General features: G+C 47.0%; 1 protein-coding gene across 1 annotated transcript in view; it reads left to right on the top strand.

Annotated features, from left to right (window-relative positions):
• The window catches only part of PPARGC1B (PPARG coactivator 1 beta), a 105,684-nt gene extending 97,221 nt beyond the window's left edge, over positions 1 to 8,463 (top strand). The window contains exons 9-12 of the mRNA XM_049771804.1: positions 771 to 846; positions 2,430 to 2,551; positions 4,153 to 4,307; positions 5,695 to 8,463. Of these exons, the coding sequence (XP_049627761.1) occupies positions 771 to 846; positions 2,430 to 2,551; positions 4,153 to 4,307; positions 5,695 to 5,795 (454 nt within the window). The 3' untranslated portion in view covers positions 5,796 to 8,463. The remainder of the gene's footprint in view (positions 1 to 770; positions 847 to 2,429; positions 2,552 to 4,152; positions 4,308 to 5,694) is intronic.
• Positions 8,464 to 16,629: the final 8,166 nt, after the last annotated feature.

Here is a 16,629-nt window from a genome sequence, read left to right as displayed (position 1 = left end):
TAGTGCTTATAGGTCATTTCTCTTCCTGGGACCTTGCTTGAATGTCAGTCATGCAAACTTGAAGGGTTTGTCTGCCTCGGACCCCCTTTTATAAGGAAGCTGAGACTCAAAGACGTTCAATAATAAAACATAGCAAGTAGTTATGGAGCTTGTTTTGGATTAACGTTTATATGCATTTTTGGATGGGTCTCCCTAGGGACCCTGGTGGGGAGATCAATTAACTCCTTGTTCTTTAGTTGAAGAAATGAGGCTGAGAGGGGTGAATTGATCCAGTAGGGAAAGGGTTGAGTCAGGCCTTGAAGACAGGTGCTGGCCTGGGCCCTGGTTCTGATTCTCAGCATGACTATGGCAAAGCTTCATGTACTGTGTCTCCTGTACAATACTCTGTCCATACCGCAGCCTGACCTCAAGGAGAAGAGCCATGAACAGAAGGGAAAGAAAGCCCAAATAGGCTGTCCTATCTGGAAACGGGGCACATAAGGTTTGGTTTTGGGGATTTTACTTCTCCAAATCCAATAGTGAATGGAAAGGGCCTCTCAAACCCTCCTTGCAGAAAGCCAGTTTTTTAAGAAAGGTTTTAAAGACCGAGGTAATGCTTCCTGGTTTTCTGTCCCGAAGCCAATAGAAGGCATGTGACCAAGTGACCAAACCCACAGGACAGCCGTAGTGGCTACAGTGGGCCAGACTCAGAGAAAGGGGTCTGAGTGTGACTACCCCAAACACAGTGTCCTGCCCAAGAGTGAGTCTCTGCTTTGTTTGTTCACCCACAGATGTGGAAGTAGAGGGTCCTGCTCTGATAGACTGCCAAGCTCCCGACATGCCACAAAGAGGCGTGAAAAGGCCACTGTAAGTACTCTGGGACTCTGGAGCTCTGAGTGATGGATGTGAACAGGCATGGCAGGAAACTCAGGACTTTTAGACCCAAAGCCTCCACCTGTAGGTGGCAGTGGCAGGAGTGTTGGCAACTGACTAGGACGTGGCATGGTAGTGATTTAGGCCTGGAGCAGGTTGGGCCAGGGAGGGCAGGTTCACCAGGCCAGCTGGCACCAACTTCTAAGTGACGTTGGACGGGTCTGCTAGCTTCTTCAAACCTGAGTTTATTCATCAGTTTGCAAGAGGGGAAGGCCCTAAGAGACCCCCAACTGGATTAGGACTCAGGTACCAGAGCGATCTCCCCCCACACCCACTCACCCAATTAAACAGATACAGGTCAGGCCTGGTGGCCCTACTCCAGCACACTCCATGGAGAGAAAGCACTGTGAGCCATTTGGGAGCAAGGCTGAGCCCCTGTTGGCCTCTGGGAAGGCAGATGGGAAATTCCCTGTGACAGGACAGAAGGGGGTATGTGAGCTGCACATCCCCCTGCAGAGCCATAGGCAGGATTCAGACTATTGCTATGCTGGAGCATTTCCTTGGAGTATGGCTGTTCCATAGTTGTGACATCATTGCCTATCACAGTCCTGGGCTGTGAACAAAAGGGGAGGGCTCCAGCTCCTGTGTTCAGAGCAGAAAGGAGACCAGGAGAAGATCTAAAGCCCATAGTGCAGATGGGAGGTGCCTGTGAATACAACGCTACTGTGCCCACACATGACAGGTGCCGCATCTGCCTTACTGCAGCAGGAGCCTGGGAGAAACCATGTTTGGTGTTAGCACTAAGTTCCTGAGTCTGCCGATAGAGTCCTCCCAGCTCCACACATACACTCTGTGGGCCCATGACTTCAGGAGGCTCTGAGGAGGCTGTCTGGACCAGGCCCAGTTGGTTTTGCCACTGAAAGGCACTCAGGTTGGCAGACTGTGCTGCAGCATGTCCAGCAAAGCAGTGGGAGAGGCACCATGGTTTGCTTGGGCCCACCCAGCTACAGATAGACTGTGAATATATCCATCCTCCTTTCCCCAAATATTTTAGTTGTTTTAAGTACGTGCCCAGCTCACTGAAGGTAACCTCTTGGTTACCTCATTGTGTCTAAATGCCCTGTAAAACCCAAGAGAATGGTGACTCTAACATACACACCCCAGTTTACTCTGAACCCCCCCAAATACCCTGGCTCCCCCTTCCTTGTATATTTCCATCTTTGGCTACTTGCCATAACACGTCAACTTCTCCCCCACTGCCCCAAACCAAATTTCAGATTCAAAACAAATAGAGAAACCACGATGCTGTAGTTTATTCATGTGACAAACCCTCTCTCCACCTTCCCCTCCTGTTTCCTTTGAGTAAATTTGGGGTCCACATTCGTACCCTTCACCTAGCAACTGCATCTCCCTACAAGGCAGGTTCTCTGGGACAGCATCCTCTCATTCTCTGTCCAACTCCAGTGCCAGCTGCTGTCCTCACCCAACCTGGCTCCTGGCCCTGGAGACAAGGACTCCATAGGAGTCCCCAGCAAGCCAGGCAAGTGACTGGGTCTCCCATGCCCACTCTTGAGCAGGGTGAAGGTCGCGTGGTGTACATTCGAAACCTCTCCAGCGACATGAGCTCCCGTGAGCTGAAAAGGCGCTTCGAAGTGTTTGGTGAAATTGTAGAGTGCCAGGTGCTGACTAGGAACAAGAGGTAAGTCAAATCACAGTGTTTGGGGAGGTAAGTGGAGAGGGACCCAGGTTCACAGTGCAGATGGTAGAGATGTGCAGAACTAAGCAGACAGAATCCACTTAGGGACTGGAAAACCAGACTCAGTGGCAGTGGCAAGTGACTGTATCAGAGCAAACATGGGATGGCTTTGCAGAGAGCCAGGCTATTCTGGTCACCTCCAAGATCGACATTCCAGACCTTCTGCAACATCTATGCTCCACACATCTTTCTGAGGGAACACAGATAGGACCACTAAGCAGCTAGTTAGGTAGAACCACATCTGTACCTTCACATTTGCTCCAAAACCCCTCACTAACCTCAGAGCTGTCATAGGACCCTAAGCAGCCCTGGGCATAAAGGTACCTTTTTGTGGCCTCATGGCCTGGTAGCCCAGGCTACTCCTATCTCATTCTGGTGCTCTAGCCATCCTGGTTTTTCTACCTCTCATCTGGGAAGCTTTCATTGGCTTTGCAAGAAAATTAGGGTGCATGACTTTACCTTTTAATCATACTTAGACAAAACAGAGCTTTAAAATATTTCTCAAATATTTTCCATTCTTGCAAAGAGTTCTTGGATATGAATCATTGCACTCATTGGGATTTATAGAAAACAACTAGTATTCTTTTGAAGATGTCAAGTCATTAGAATGCTTGTGTCCTGTTGATGAGTGGGTAGGGTAGAAGGGGACAGCCACTTTGAAAAACAGAATAGAAAAGCCTCAAAAACTTAAAACTCAGGGCCAGAGAGATAGCATGGAGGTAAAGCATTTGTCTTTCATGCAGAAGGTCATTGCTTCGAATCCTGGCATTCCGTATGGTTCCCCATGCCTGCCAGGAGTGACCCCTGAGCGCTGCCGGGTGTGACCCAAAAACAAACAAAAAAACAAACCTTAAAACTCTAATTGCTGTATGGACCACAAACGTCATTTCTGGACATATACTTGAAAGAATTGAAACCAGAATCTTGAAATAATAGTTGCACACCATGTTCCCAGCAGCATTGTACACAACAGCTTGGGCTTCTAGAGGCACATGAGTGAATAAACAGAATGTAGTCTTCAAAATGAAAGAAGCCTGGGTGCCAACTCCAGTGGATAAACCTTAAGAACCTAATACTAAGTGAACCAAACTAAAGAATACATACGCTGCATGAGCCCCTGAGGTCTTTGAGGTCATAGAAACAGGAAATAGGACAATGACTGCCAGGGATGAGGGGTCAGGGGTCATGGACTTGGGGTCAAGGAAACTTGGTGGGCTTCCTGATTGGAATCTCTGCCTTCCACTAGGCTTTGGGAAAATTCTGAACTCTGCATATTAGCTTCTTTATTGCTGGTGGCGACAGCAGTCCTAAGAACTCCTGAATAATGTGGTGGCTAGCACTAGGCAAATATTTGGGTACGGTTGATAGTGATGATAACAGTTATTACCTACTTTCATTATTCTTATTATGTGCCAGAGATCAACCAAGAAACTGTGAGCGACCTTGCATCATCGTTAACAAATCATAGAGTCTTCTGCTCCTCTAGTGACGGCTGGGGTTGACCAGCTGGCCCAGTGACAAGCTCCCCTAAATTCTTCCCACAGGGGCGAGAAGTATGGTTTCATCACCTACCGGTGTTCAGAACATGCGGCCCTCTCTCTGAAGAACGGCGCTGCCCTGAGAAAGCGGAATGAACCCTCTTTTCAGCTGAGTTATGGGGGGCTCCAGCACTTCTGCTGGCCTCGGTACACTGACTATGGTGAGTACACAGGCCTCACTAGGTTCCAGAAAGACCAAAAGAAGGAGAGCCATTGGTTTCCTTTCCTGAATCCAGACCTAAAAACACATCAGGACACAGCACCCAAGCCCCTGTGTGCCCTGGGTTAACACTGTCACTTTATCCCTCAAACCATCATTTTTGGGGGCAGGGGGCACACCCAGTGTGTGTAACTCAGGGGTTACTCCTGGCTATGCACTCAGAAATTGTTCCTGGCTTGGGGGACCATATGGGATGCCAGGGATTGAACCCAGGTCCATCCTGGGTCAGCCCCATGCAAGGCAAGCGCCTTACTGCTGTGCTATCACTTCAGCCCCTCCCAAACTATCTTGTTCTCCTTCTGCATCCCAAGAGAGAATTCAGCTTCCAAAAGCTTCTTGGAATGCCAACCTGGTGTTCACATCTTCTGTCAAAGTCATGTCTACTATCTCTATGGCTTTATCTAATCAGCAGCATCCTTGCCTGCCCTCTCTTAAGAAAAAATCCCACGGTGACCCCAGATGCAGCAGTCTTGTCCATTAAGAGACCAAAGTAAAATAATCTTGTCCCCATGCCTTCACCCTCCAGAGGCTAAGTGCTGAAGATGGACCACAGAGTACAGTTCAGGCAAGAATTATTTGTAAAGGAGAATCCTAGGCAACCTGTGCACATCTGAGTGTCAGGGAGGGTTCCTGGCTGCCACTTATAGTCCCCAATTCAGCCCGATTTATGGTGGTGGCTACCTTGGTCTCTCTCATTACTTTGTAGGTGCTCCCAAGTGAATAAGGAGCAACTAATAAAATGGAGTCCTAGGAAAATGGTTTTCAGCTCCTGGTCCATGGGCTGCTACTTCTGCACAGGTGTGGACAAGTTGAAAACCTTGATAATGACTGCTAGTTCATGGCCTGGAATGCAGAATAGGTTCCACCCCCTCCTCTAGGCAATAAGAGCCAGAAAGGAGCTCTGGGGTGCCCTGTTTAGCCCCTGTCACCCCATTCCCCAAACAGGGCTGCTGAGGTCTTGGTCCCAGCTGACTGGGAGTGCCAAAGGCTACTCTGGCACTCTAATGCCCTGGCCACATCCAATCCAGAAGGCTGATCCCAGGGCAGTGCCCCCATAATCTTTTCTACCCACAATGCCTTTTTGCAAGAGAAATTTTCTTGGACTCTGGGGATATAGGTGTATACACACATATATCCCAAACACTTATTGATTTCATTGATAATAAATCATAAGGAAATTATTTTAAAACAAATCACAATTTTGGGTTCCCCACACTTAGTTGTAGGGACCATGACCCACAGTGCAAGGGGCTAGGTCTTCCCCTCCAGTGGCCTCTCCGATTTGCTTATCACCTTCCCTCTTCCTGACTCCTCCAACACCTGCCCAGATTCCAATTCAGAAGAGGTCCTTCCTGCGTCGATGAAAACCAAGTATGAAGCCATGGATTTTGACAGCTTACTGAAGGAAGCCCAGCAGAGCCTGCATTGATAACAGCCTTAACTTTCGAGGAATACCTCAATACCTCAGACAAGGCCCTTCCAATATGTTTACGTTTTCAAAGAAATTAAGTCTATGAGAAGGAACGAGCGAGTGCATGAGAGAACACATGAGAGCGCGAGAGAACGAGAGTGAGAGACTTGAAACTGCTGTCCTTTTCAAATGAATCAATGTTTACATTGAACAAAGCTGCTTCTGTCTGTGAGTTTCCATGGTGTGACGACCTGCTGCCACCTTAGAGTCCTTGCTTCCGCCCTGGCTGTCCACACCCACGACCCCAGAGACATGCAGCTGTGTTCACCGTAACATTTCTTGTCTGTAGTGTGTGATGATGAAATTGTTACTCGTGAATAGAATCAGGATTATAAACTCATTTTTAATTGAAGAAAAAAATGCATATTCTTAAAATAATGTATTTATAGCTCAGATGTACTGGGCCTGGGATTATTGTATTGCTTCCTTGATTTTTTAACTATGCACTGTTGTGAGGTGTTTGCCATTGAGCTGCCCTGCTCCCTTTGTCAGTTTGTCCTGGAGGTGCTAGGTGGGCCCCAGAGAAGCTCAGCCAATAGCCAGTTCCAGGAGCAGAGGGAGAAGTTCCTAGGCCATTTCTGTTGAGCCCTGCCCTATCTCATTCTGAGCCATTTGGGTCCAGTCACCATCAGAGTCCTCACTATATTTCCACCTTGTGCTTGGAGCATGTGCCTGGCAGTCTTCCCTCTGTACTGCTCTCCTGTCATGCATGATCATATGCAGGTGCCTCCCCAGGGCCAGCCCAGCCTCCACCCCTGACTGGCTAGCCCCAGGGTCTCACAGGCTGAACGTAGGGGTAAAGAGTTAAGTTCAACTGACTTAGTCAACAAGCTAGACACCTTTAGGCTCATTAAGGGTAGGCAAAGGCTAGCTTGCCCACTTTTGGCAAGTTCAGGTTTTGTGTGCCTTGATCCAAAGAATATTCACTTGTGAACATGCCAGTGACACCTGCTGGAGTGACACATAGGTGGTCTGGGAGTTATTACCCACTTGGGGCCATTCCTCAACCCAGTTTCTTCCTGTCCTCTTCTATCCCCCCTTGTAAAGTCATTTTGGTGGTGTGGAAAAGGGAAGCCTAGGGCTTGGGGACCCAGGGGTGGATAGGACCTTCTCAAGCTCTTTTGCAATGTGAGAAATATTTTGGGGGGCTTCCCCTGTCACTGGGTCTTGTTTCTCTAAGGCATTCTAGGTCCATGGTCCCACCGAGTCCAGGGTGAGGCATTTCTGTTTCTTCAAACATAGCAGTTGACCTAACCTCTTCCAGACATCAGTGTTCGGAGAAAAACTTTTGTTTCAAAAAGGCGGAAAAGAGAAAAGGTCCTGCTGCATAAAAAAAAGTTCGAAATGAACTCATTGAACAAACTCATTTAATCCATGATGAATGTCAAGCCTGGCTCCTTTAGAATCGCAACTGATTGTTGGTTTTGTTTGTTTAAGGATTGCGAAATCCTTAAATAGTTCAACTGAGCTGGTGAGCTAGCCCAGCATGGACTCACACTTCCAGCCCATGGAGGAGATGGGAGATAGATAGGTCTGGGTTAGAATGGGAAATTTAATCTCCTGTGTGTCAAGTCCCTTGACCACTCTGGTTCCAGGATTTTTTTTTTTTCTGTGAAGTGGACTGAGAGAGTAATTAAACAAGATGGTCTCTAAGGTCCCTGCTAGATGACAGTTAACCTGATGCATACACACACCCCACTACCCCCATATCTTTAACCACTGGCAGACGTAACTAATCAGCCTTGCATTGGTACTCTTTAAACCTGCTACTAGGAGACTCAGCACAGTCCTTGAGGCAGCCAGAATAAATCAGATTTGGCATGTTTGAGATCTAGTCAATCTTCGAATGATTTCTCTGCACATAACCATGTGGTGGCTGGGGTTCATTATAAGAAGGTTCATGTTGACCCAACCCTGCCCATCCTGCTCTGAGTAAATCCCTTAAGCCATTTCTTAGCACTGGATTTCCAGGACCTCCATAACACATAGTGCCAGCTGGGGTGGGGCAAGTGGATGGATCAGCAGCCACGAACAATTGGGGAAGGCAGGGACCAAATAAACAAAGGACTTTCTGTAGCACAGACCCAAACATTCTATATTTTATAGCTATTCACTGCCTAGCACAGAGTAGGCACACAACATACAGCTATGGGGTACAAGGGATAGGAGTGAAATCTGTCTGCTGTCACCTCCTATGTCCTTTCTAGTGCCAGGGAGTAAGATTGCATCCTGCAGAAGTCTAGTTCAGTTTCCAGATATCAGGGATGAATGCTGGCCCCACCAGGAACTTCCCCTGGTGACCTAGATAAGCCCCACCCTCCCTGGCAGATTCCTGACGGGGACCCTAAGAGTCCTTAATGGTACCAAGATGGAGGCACTGCTGTGGGTTGGTGGAGCCTGAGAATTAAGTACAGGTTTGAAATGAAGGGTCAGTTTCTCATTTTTTTCTCCCGTGCTCCTGGATCATCTAAAGCTGCCCTTCCTTTCAGATTCCCCAAGGACACTTGACATGACTTAGATCTTGGCCCTTGGACTGAACAGAGAACCAAGCTTCGTGTTGGAATCTGAGGAGCTGCTGGGCTGGGTTGGGCTGGGCACTTCTGATGCGAGAGGGTACCTTTCACTGAAGACTGGGATGTCAAATTGACCAGCCCTGCAGGAGTCCTCTGCCCCAAAGAAGACTCCAGGAAAACCAGACCACCTTGGGTACCTCCCTACCAAATTAAGGTATAGCTTAGAGGGAGCAGCTGCCTTTGGCAACCATCTCATTGTAGCTCTGTCCTAGTATTTGCTCTCGATGATGTTTACATGTGATTGCCATAAAGCTTACTGTAGATTGTCGATCACTGCCCATGCAGGGCAGACTGTACCGTCCATCTCTGCTGTTCTGGTGTTTTCCAAAAAGCATCCAATCCAACCACTAAGTGGAATTCTTCCATCTCCTTCCTCAGTCGATACAAGGCTGAATCAGAAATCTCCTTCTGGAGGATTCTGGTTACCGAAGGAAAATGCATCAAAAAGGTAAAATAAAAAAAAAATGAGTGGATGGAGTGCAGCTGAGGCCCCCTACTCCTTTCCCCATTGCTCCTCACCCCACCCTTACCTCAAAACAGCATTGCTTTGAGTCAAAGGCGCTAGTCAGGTGTCTGATCTGCTGGGTGACCCCACATGCTCAGGGGAGAGGTGGGATTTGGTACCCTACGCTGCAAAGACAGTGTACCCAAGCCCCCATCTGGAGAGAGCTCACCTAGCACCCAGGCATGTTGATGTTTGGAGAGCAGTTTCATCAAGGCATAATGCAAATGTGTGTGGCACAGGGTGGGGGGGGGTAGTGAGAGTGGGCTGAGGAAGGCTGGTCAGCCTGGTTATCTGGGTGACCTGACCAGAGTCCAGCCTCAGACATTGGCACAGTTGGTGCCACCTGGGTCTGAGAGTGGGCTTAACTCCAGCTGTAGAGCAGGACCCAGTGAGGAGTTCCTCATTGATGGCAGTGTTTTCCTTAGGATCTGAGGTCTCGGGTGCCTTCAGTTTGGGCGGGGGGGAAATATATATATTTCAGCATCAGATGTGACCAAGGAAAGAGATGGTGTGTAGAGTAGCAAATAGAGTGAAACTCATGGTTTCATTAGCCAAAGAAGAGGGATGCCCTCGCCCAGTCTCGAGGGCAACCAGATACAGGTTAGTATTTGCTTATGTGCAATATGTTCAGTTGCCCCCAAGTCCTGAAGTGTTTTCACACACTGATGGCATCAGGGCTTTCTGCCACAACTGGCTGGACAGGGTAAGTGGGGGTGCTTCTGGTAAGCACATGCATACAAAGATGGGGGCTGGGCCCAGCCTCTACAAGCTGCTGTAAGCTTCACAGAGGAGGCACAGGAGCCAATAAAAGCACTTTGAGAAAAACACCGCACCACTGGCAAACGAGTTTCCTTTGGTTGTATGTGGTACAAATTCCTTTCTCTGAAGGGTTGGGACAGGGACGGTGCTGGGATGCAGGAACAGAGAAGGGGCACCAAGAGGCTTGAGATCAGCAGCAGGAAAGTTGATCCTGAGGCCATTTTGGCCTCCTTGGAAGAAACCCTAGAAGCTAAGTAGTGAGTAGACCCTGGGGTTTAGCTTTATTTAAAAAAGAAAGAAATGGGCCAGAGTGAGAGCACTGTAGATAGGGCATATTTCCCTTGCACACGACCAACCTGGGTTAAATCCCTGTCATCTATATGGTCTCCTGAACCTGCCAGGAGTGATTTCTGAGTGCAGAGCCAGGAGTAACGCCTGAACGCTGCCAGGTGTGGACCAGAAACCAAAAACAGAAAGAAACTAAGCGCAGTTGATGTGAATGATTGTGCAAGAATAAAGCCATCTCAAGGGAGAACCCCAGTGTTTCTCACTTGCTCTGTGACCACCAGCCTGTTTCCCCATCTAGCACAAAAGAATATGAGCTAGGTGAGTGCCAACGCCCCTTTCACTGCTGAGAACCTCAGTGACCACCTCCTCCAGGAGGCTGATTTTGTGGCCGCATCCAGTTCACATCAGGCTGTGGATTTTGTGCTATTTCTCAGCAGTCTGGCCCCGTCACAGAGGGCAGCTCCTAAGACAGATCCAAGCCATAGTTCCCTAGTGGGGACAGTGAGACATAAACCCAGCCTTGTTATCAACCCGAGCAGCTTCTCATCGGGATGTTGTTCGTTTTGCTGTTTCTCTTGCTCTCAGACAATACTAGCAATATACTGATGTTTGGAAGGAAAAAAAAAAGCTTAACTTAAGCACTTTTCACAGATTTCTTTCAAATGATTGTAAAACATATGGGCCAGCAGGAGGCACGGATCACACTACGTATATGTGGGGCAGCTTTTGTTTTTTATTTCCTTAATGATATATCAGTGGTGACTGAGGCTGCAGGGTTTGGGAGGAGAGAGCAGAGCAGCTATTCCAGCCCATCAGAATTCCTTGCACATCTGCAAGTAACTAGTAGAAATCCAGCTGTGCCCACAGGGGCCTTTGAAAAATCCACAGTTTTGTGGGTGGCCGGCTGGAGGTCTTGTTTAGCTGGACCCTGCCCCCTCTGTGCTGTGTTTGCCAAAGGATCCTCCAGGAGACCTGGTCTAGCCTCCTTTCCCACTTTGCCAGCCTGACTTGGTGTGAGTGAGTGGAAAAGGATAGATAGGTTGCTTCCACCTCAGCTCTCTGCCTTATCCATGTCTGGTTGCCACCTAGTGGCCAAAGACTGTATCCACCAGCTACCCAGATGGAAGGCAAATGAGTCCTTCCTGCCACCTTGCTGTCTAGCTTTGGGAGTGTCCTAACGGCATGAGCAAACCGCATGTATTTAGAACCCAGTGCCCCACTAGTCAGGAGACTCCAGAGCAATCACTAGACATAAATGTACTTGCGATCCCGCGGGCAAAGGTGGCATGAGCGCACAGTGCCCGGGAGGGGTTTACTGTAACTGCAATACTGGCAGCCCAGCAGCTGCCCTTGTTCAGTGAACTTCGGCCAGGGCCCGCACTATACCCTCAGGACAGGGAAGAGGCCACGTGTGTGGATTCAGTGTGGGGCTGGCCTTGCCTTGGGAGGGCCTGCCCCTTGGAGTAGCCAAATTGATTCTTTGCTTTTTATTTTATTTTACTTTTTTAGTGTTTTATATTTATATATCTTGTCAAGTATTTGTGTCTATGTGTGTGTGTTAGGAATAAAAAGTCATAAACTATTTTCAACTTTGCTTCTTGCGGTATTTTCTAATTCCAGCAGAAACAAGTTGGAGATCTCCAGGGGTGTGTGGTCAGGGTGATTCATGGAGCAGGAAAACCAAGGCAACACTTGGATTTCCAGATGGTTTCCAGGAAAGATTACCATCTGGACAGAAACCTGATGGTGTAGGGTCTGCTCTGGGCAGACCTTCCCTACCCCCTACCCCTGTGTGAGCTTGGCTGGAGGTGCCTGCTTTAAAAAGCAGCTGCCAAGGCTAACATCAACCTAGGACCCTCGAAGGAGATGCACTTGTATCTGGCCTTATCTGACTGGGCCAGGTGGTCACTATGGTCCCATCATCTCCAACTCTTGGCCTCAAATCCTTTTCTCTTGGCGTGGCTGTGCAGCCTGGAGATTTCTGAGCAATAGGGAGCCAGCACTTTCTCTGGCTCTGTGACAGGGTCAAACCAGGGAATGGCTAAACTTGTGAGGTTTGGGCATCCCCATAGGTACCGTAGGGGGGCATTATTTATTAGGAAGCTCAACAAGGTAACTACAACCTGGGGTGCCTGAGTGCAAGGCTGCATGTGTGTGTATGTGTGAATGTATGTGTGTATGTGTGTGTGTACGTGTGTGTGTATGGTGGGGTGAGCATGCACAGAGCATGAACGCATATGCGTGCCACCCTCCTGCCTGTTGTCTGTGTGCAGGCGTGGAATTACATTGATGCATTTCTTGAGAAAGGTGTAAGAATTTCACCTACACAGAGGGACACATCTGCTTTGTTATTTATAATAGAAAGCTGAACTTTAATTTTTTTAAAGGACACTGCTAAATGACTGAGAATCGAGTTTTTAGTTTTGCTATTTTTTTAATTGGTAGAGGATTTTTATATATTTTCCCATTGTGTTGGGTTGTGTCCTTATTTATATAAATACTTTATCCATAAGAGGCAAGGAAGAAACCTTCTTTGCTTTAAATTATTGTGGTCATCATCATCCCTATTTTATTTCCAGTGTGATTTCTCTGTCTTCTAAATGAGAAAATGTTTCCTGTATTTGTACATTGTCAGATTCTATAGTTTCATAGATAATTTAATCAAATTGCTCTGTATTATTATTCCATGAGTATAAAGTTCTATTTTAACGTCTGTAAATAATTCAAAACTGGTTTCTTTTCTCAAGCTCCCACAGTGGGGTTATTGTTTACATCACAAAAACTGTAGAATCTCTATGCTCATGTACTGTAAATAGTGATGTGATCAGCTTATAAATAAACTTAACAAATACACTATGGAGATTAAAAAGGCAGTATCACCTACAGTCCTGCATGTGTCTTTCTTCTCCCCAAAGGCTTGTGGCCCTCAAGTCTCAGCTTCCTCTCAGGGGTCTCCTGTTTTACCAGCTCCTTCTCTTTCTTTCATATCCCTTTCTGAGCTTCAGTCTGAACCACTCAGACCCACAGAGCATATGGTCCATTCCTGGTTTCTGGCCACAACCTTCGAAAAGCTGATCAAAGATTTCTGGAATTGGTCTTCCGATTACGCTGCACTGTTTACCATCACTAAGTGGCTGGTTGGACACTCCTTGTGGCTGTAGGCCGGGCAAGGGCTGTTTTATTTGCATTTAGAAAGTAACCCATGCAAACGATAATTGCCACTCTAACATTGTTTTTACAGTGCTCCTTTGCCTCTAAACCTTTAAGAAACCACTAGTACAAATATCTGGAACTGCAAAAAAAAAAAAAATGGTTTACATTAGTGTTAACATATATGCTTTTAGTTACACTAGCATTCTAGGGGATAAAGGAGGGAGATAAGGGATATATGCTTGGGAAAAGGGATGAAGGGAGGACAACACTGGTGGTGGAAAGGCCCTCATTTATTGTCACTGTCACTTAAATATCACTGTTACGATTTGTAATTCACTTTGGCCACAATAAAAATTAAAAAAAGTAAGCTGGGAGAAGTGGCAACCCCACCTTGTAGGATTTCCAGTACTCTGTAGTCATATATGGTTTTTGGGTCACACCAGCAGCACTCAGAGGTTATTCCTGGCTCTGTGCTCAGAAATCACTCCTGGCAGGCTCGGGGACCATATGGGATGCCGGGATTTGAACCACCATCCTTCTGCATGTAAGGTAAACACCTTACCTCCATGCTATCTCTCCATCCCCCCCTTTTTTTTAATTTTTAAGTGCAGTTGGTTTGCAAGAGACTCATTGGAATGAAACCTCAGGAAGAAAAATGACAAAGAACAGGAGTTTTTGTATTCCTATGATGTGCAAATTATTTTTAAATGGTCTTTTATGACCTACATGCAGTCAAGTGCAGGTAGACTGCTTTCTCTTGGGATTTCATTGGTTGGAAGGGAAATCTGGTGATCAAGATGAATGAGGATGTGCTTCCTTAGCAGCAGGGTTCTCTGGCATGATCTGTGTGATGGGCAGCAGAGACTCTCTGGGGAGTAAAGTACAGGGGAGCAGGACTGCTATGTGAGGGCCTCATCATCATGATTTCCTACCTGGGTCCTGAGAGCCAAACCTCAGAATCAGCAATAATGTCTTCAGGGCTGTGTTCAGTGGTACTGAAATACCAGAGAAGTAAAGAAACCTGAAAGTCTTGGTACTGTGACCTTGGTCAAGCTGGCCCTGCACCCTCAAGGTGAAGCACTGTTTTGGTAACAAGATTTGCTTGGGTGAACTCAGAACCTACCAAGAGCTGGTGTACTCAGAAAGAAGGTGCTCCATGCTGGAAGTCTGGTGCCTAACTGCTTGGCTTTCAGTGCTGACGCCACCACTGGTCCTTTGTGTCTTTGCACGCGTATTCTGGTCTCTCTGATGCTTAGCCTAAGGTCCACAAGGCTCGAAGCAGTTTCTCCCCATAGGGTGGTTGTGAAGATAAAATTAGCCTCCTGATATAGGTTCCTGAAAATCCTCATAAAGCCTGATTTCATGGTGGGGGGAACAGAACTTCAAGAAAGGCATGGCAAAGACTGAGACAGCTAGAAAAGGTGAGGATTCAGAACATAGGCTGCCAACCAAGGTACTCAGAAGCAGTGGCAGCTAAGTGCCAGTAGATGTCACACTACGCCCGACTGGGCCCCTAAACTGCCACATGGCCAAAAACCACTGACCTGAGCACAGCCAGTTCAGGAAGGGCAGGAAATTGCTGTGGGAGTTCCCAAATAAGGGTCACTGTTGACATCATAACCTGCAAATATGGGCACGAGTCCTGCGTCAGAATCTGGAATCGATTTGTGCAAGTTTCAGGGACATTGTGTCCCTGTAACCTTGGGCATCTGCTCTTGGGGGAAGCCAGGACAGTGCCATGATTGTGATCCGCATGTTCCCTGTGTGACTGGCTTCAACTTCTCTGTTTACATTTAAAAAGGAGGGTAGAGTAGATTGGCCAAATTGTTGGCAAACCACCAATTTTTTGGTTTGGTTTTTTGCGCCACACCCAATTTAGAGAAAATGTAAGCCCGTATCAACTGCTTTAAAAATATTGGCTTCTGGAACTGGAGAGATAGCATGGAGATAAGGCGTTTGCCTTTCATGCAGAAGGTCCATGGTTCAAATCCCCGCATCCCATATGGTCCCCTGAGCCTGCCAGGAGCGATTTCTGAGCATAGAGCTAGGAGTAACCCCTGAGTACTGCCAGGTGTAACCCAGAAAAAAAGAAAAAGAAAGAAAAGAAAAGAAAATTGGCTTCTGAACCGGTGAGATAACGCAGTGGCAGGGCAGTTGCCTTGCACGTGGCCGACCAGGATGTGTGGTGGTTTGATTCCCGGCATCCCATCTGGTCTCCTAAGCCTGCCAGGAGTGACCCTTGGGCGCCGCCAGGTATGGCCTAAAAACCAAAATAAAAAGAGAATATTGGCTTTTGGGTCTACAACAATAGTACAGCAAAAAGGGTGCTTTCCTTGCACACAGCTGATGCAGGTTTCATCCCTGGCATCTCATATGGTCTCTTAATCCCAGCAAGGAGTAATCCCTGAGTATTGCCAGTATGGTGGAAAATCACCCCACACTTCATATTTCTAACCCCAGATGAGTGAGTCTGAATCAGAGTCTCGTGTGAAATAATCCAAACCAGGCTGAGGGTGAAACACATATAGTCTGCAATCTTCTACCTCGTATCTCTAGCAAACTGCCTGCCAGAACTGTTTTTATTGAGTACAGAAACCACCCCCCAGGTGGGGCAGTAAGGACATAGATAGCTTAGGATATTCTGAGCCTGTCCCACTCAAGTTTACATTTAAAACAATCTTTGTTTTGAGCAAAACCAAGTTGTAAATAAATACAAAGAAACCAGAGATGATCTTTGTTTTAGGTAAAATAAGGTGAAACCTAACAGTGTGGCCCAAAACAAACAACAACAAAAAATAGTGACTTCTGCATATGATTTTATATGGTACTGGAGAGAAAGTATACTACATAAGATGATTACTTTGCAGCCAACCCAGGTTTGACCCTAGAACCCGATATGGTCCCCCATGCCACACTTAGGAATGATACCTAAACCAAAAGACTTTATATGGGAAGATGAGAAGTTCTAGAACTAATATGCAGTTAGGAGTTCGGGGGACAAGGGAGCGTGTTACAGATGACCATGAGGAAGCATGATGGACCCAAGCCCTGGACCAGATGGTTCTGGTTTTGCAATAGATCATTGCAATAGAGAAAAGACCTTGTCATGGAGATGGAAGAAACATAACTATGGAATGAAAACATTTTTGCCCATTTTCAATTTGGCTTATCTAGAAAAGTAGACTCAGCACTGGAACTGTGAGGTTTCTAAGGAATGCCCTTCGGACTAACATCTTGGAGAAGAGCAGGAGTAGCTAGAGGGAGGAATTGAGTAATGATGCAAGTCCATCAACAGTCTTTGCACATGAGGAGACTAGGACTCAACAGTTTTCCCCTACGAGGCCACAGTCACCTGGCCTTGGGTGTAGGTTATCTATCTAAAACTGAGGTGACCCCCAAAGGGATTGACACTCTGTCCACTGACAGTCACATATTGTGGGACTCCATATTTTCAGTTTTGCAGTGATGTGTCAGAAAACTTCCCAGCACCAGTTATGTTTGTTACTAAGATGAT

This window comes from Suncus etruscus, chromosome 4, assembly GCF_024139225.1.
Source record: "Suncus etruscus isolate mSunEtr1 chromosome 4, mSunEtr1.pri.cur, whole genome shotgun sequence".
NCBI classification, from domain to species: domain Eukaryota; kingdom Metazoa; phylum Chordata; class Mammalia; order Eulipotyphla; family Soricidae; genus Suncus; species Suncus etruscus.
Note: the sequence above shows the minus strand (reverse complement) of the source record. Positions and strands in the feature narration are given on the sequence as shown.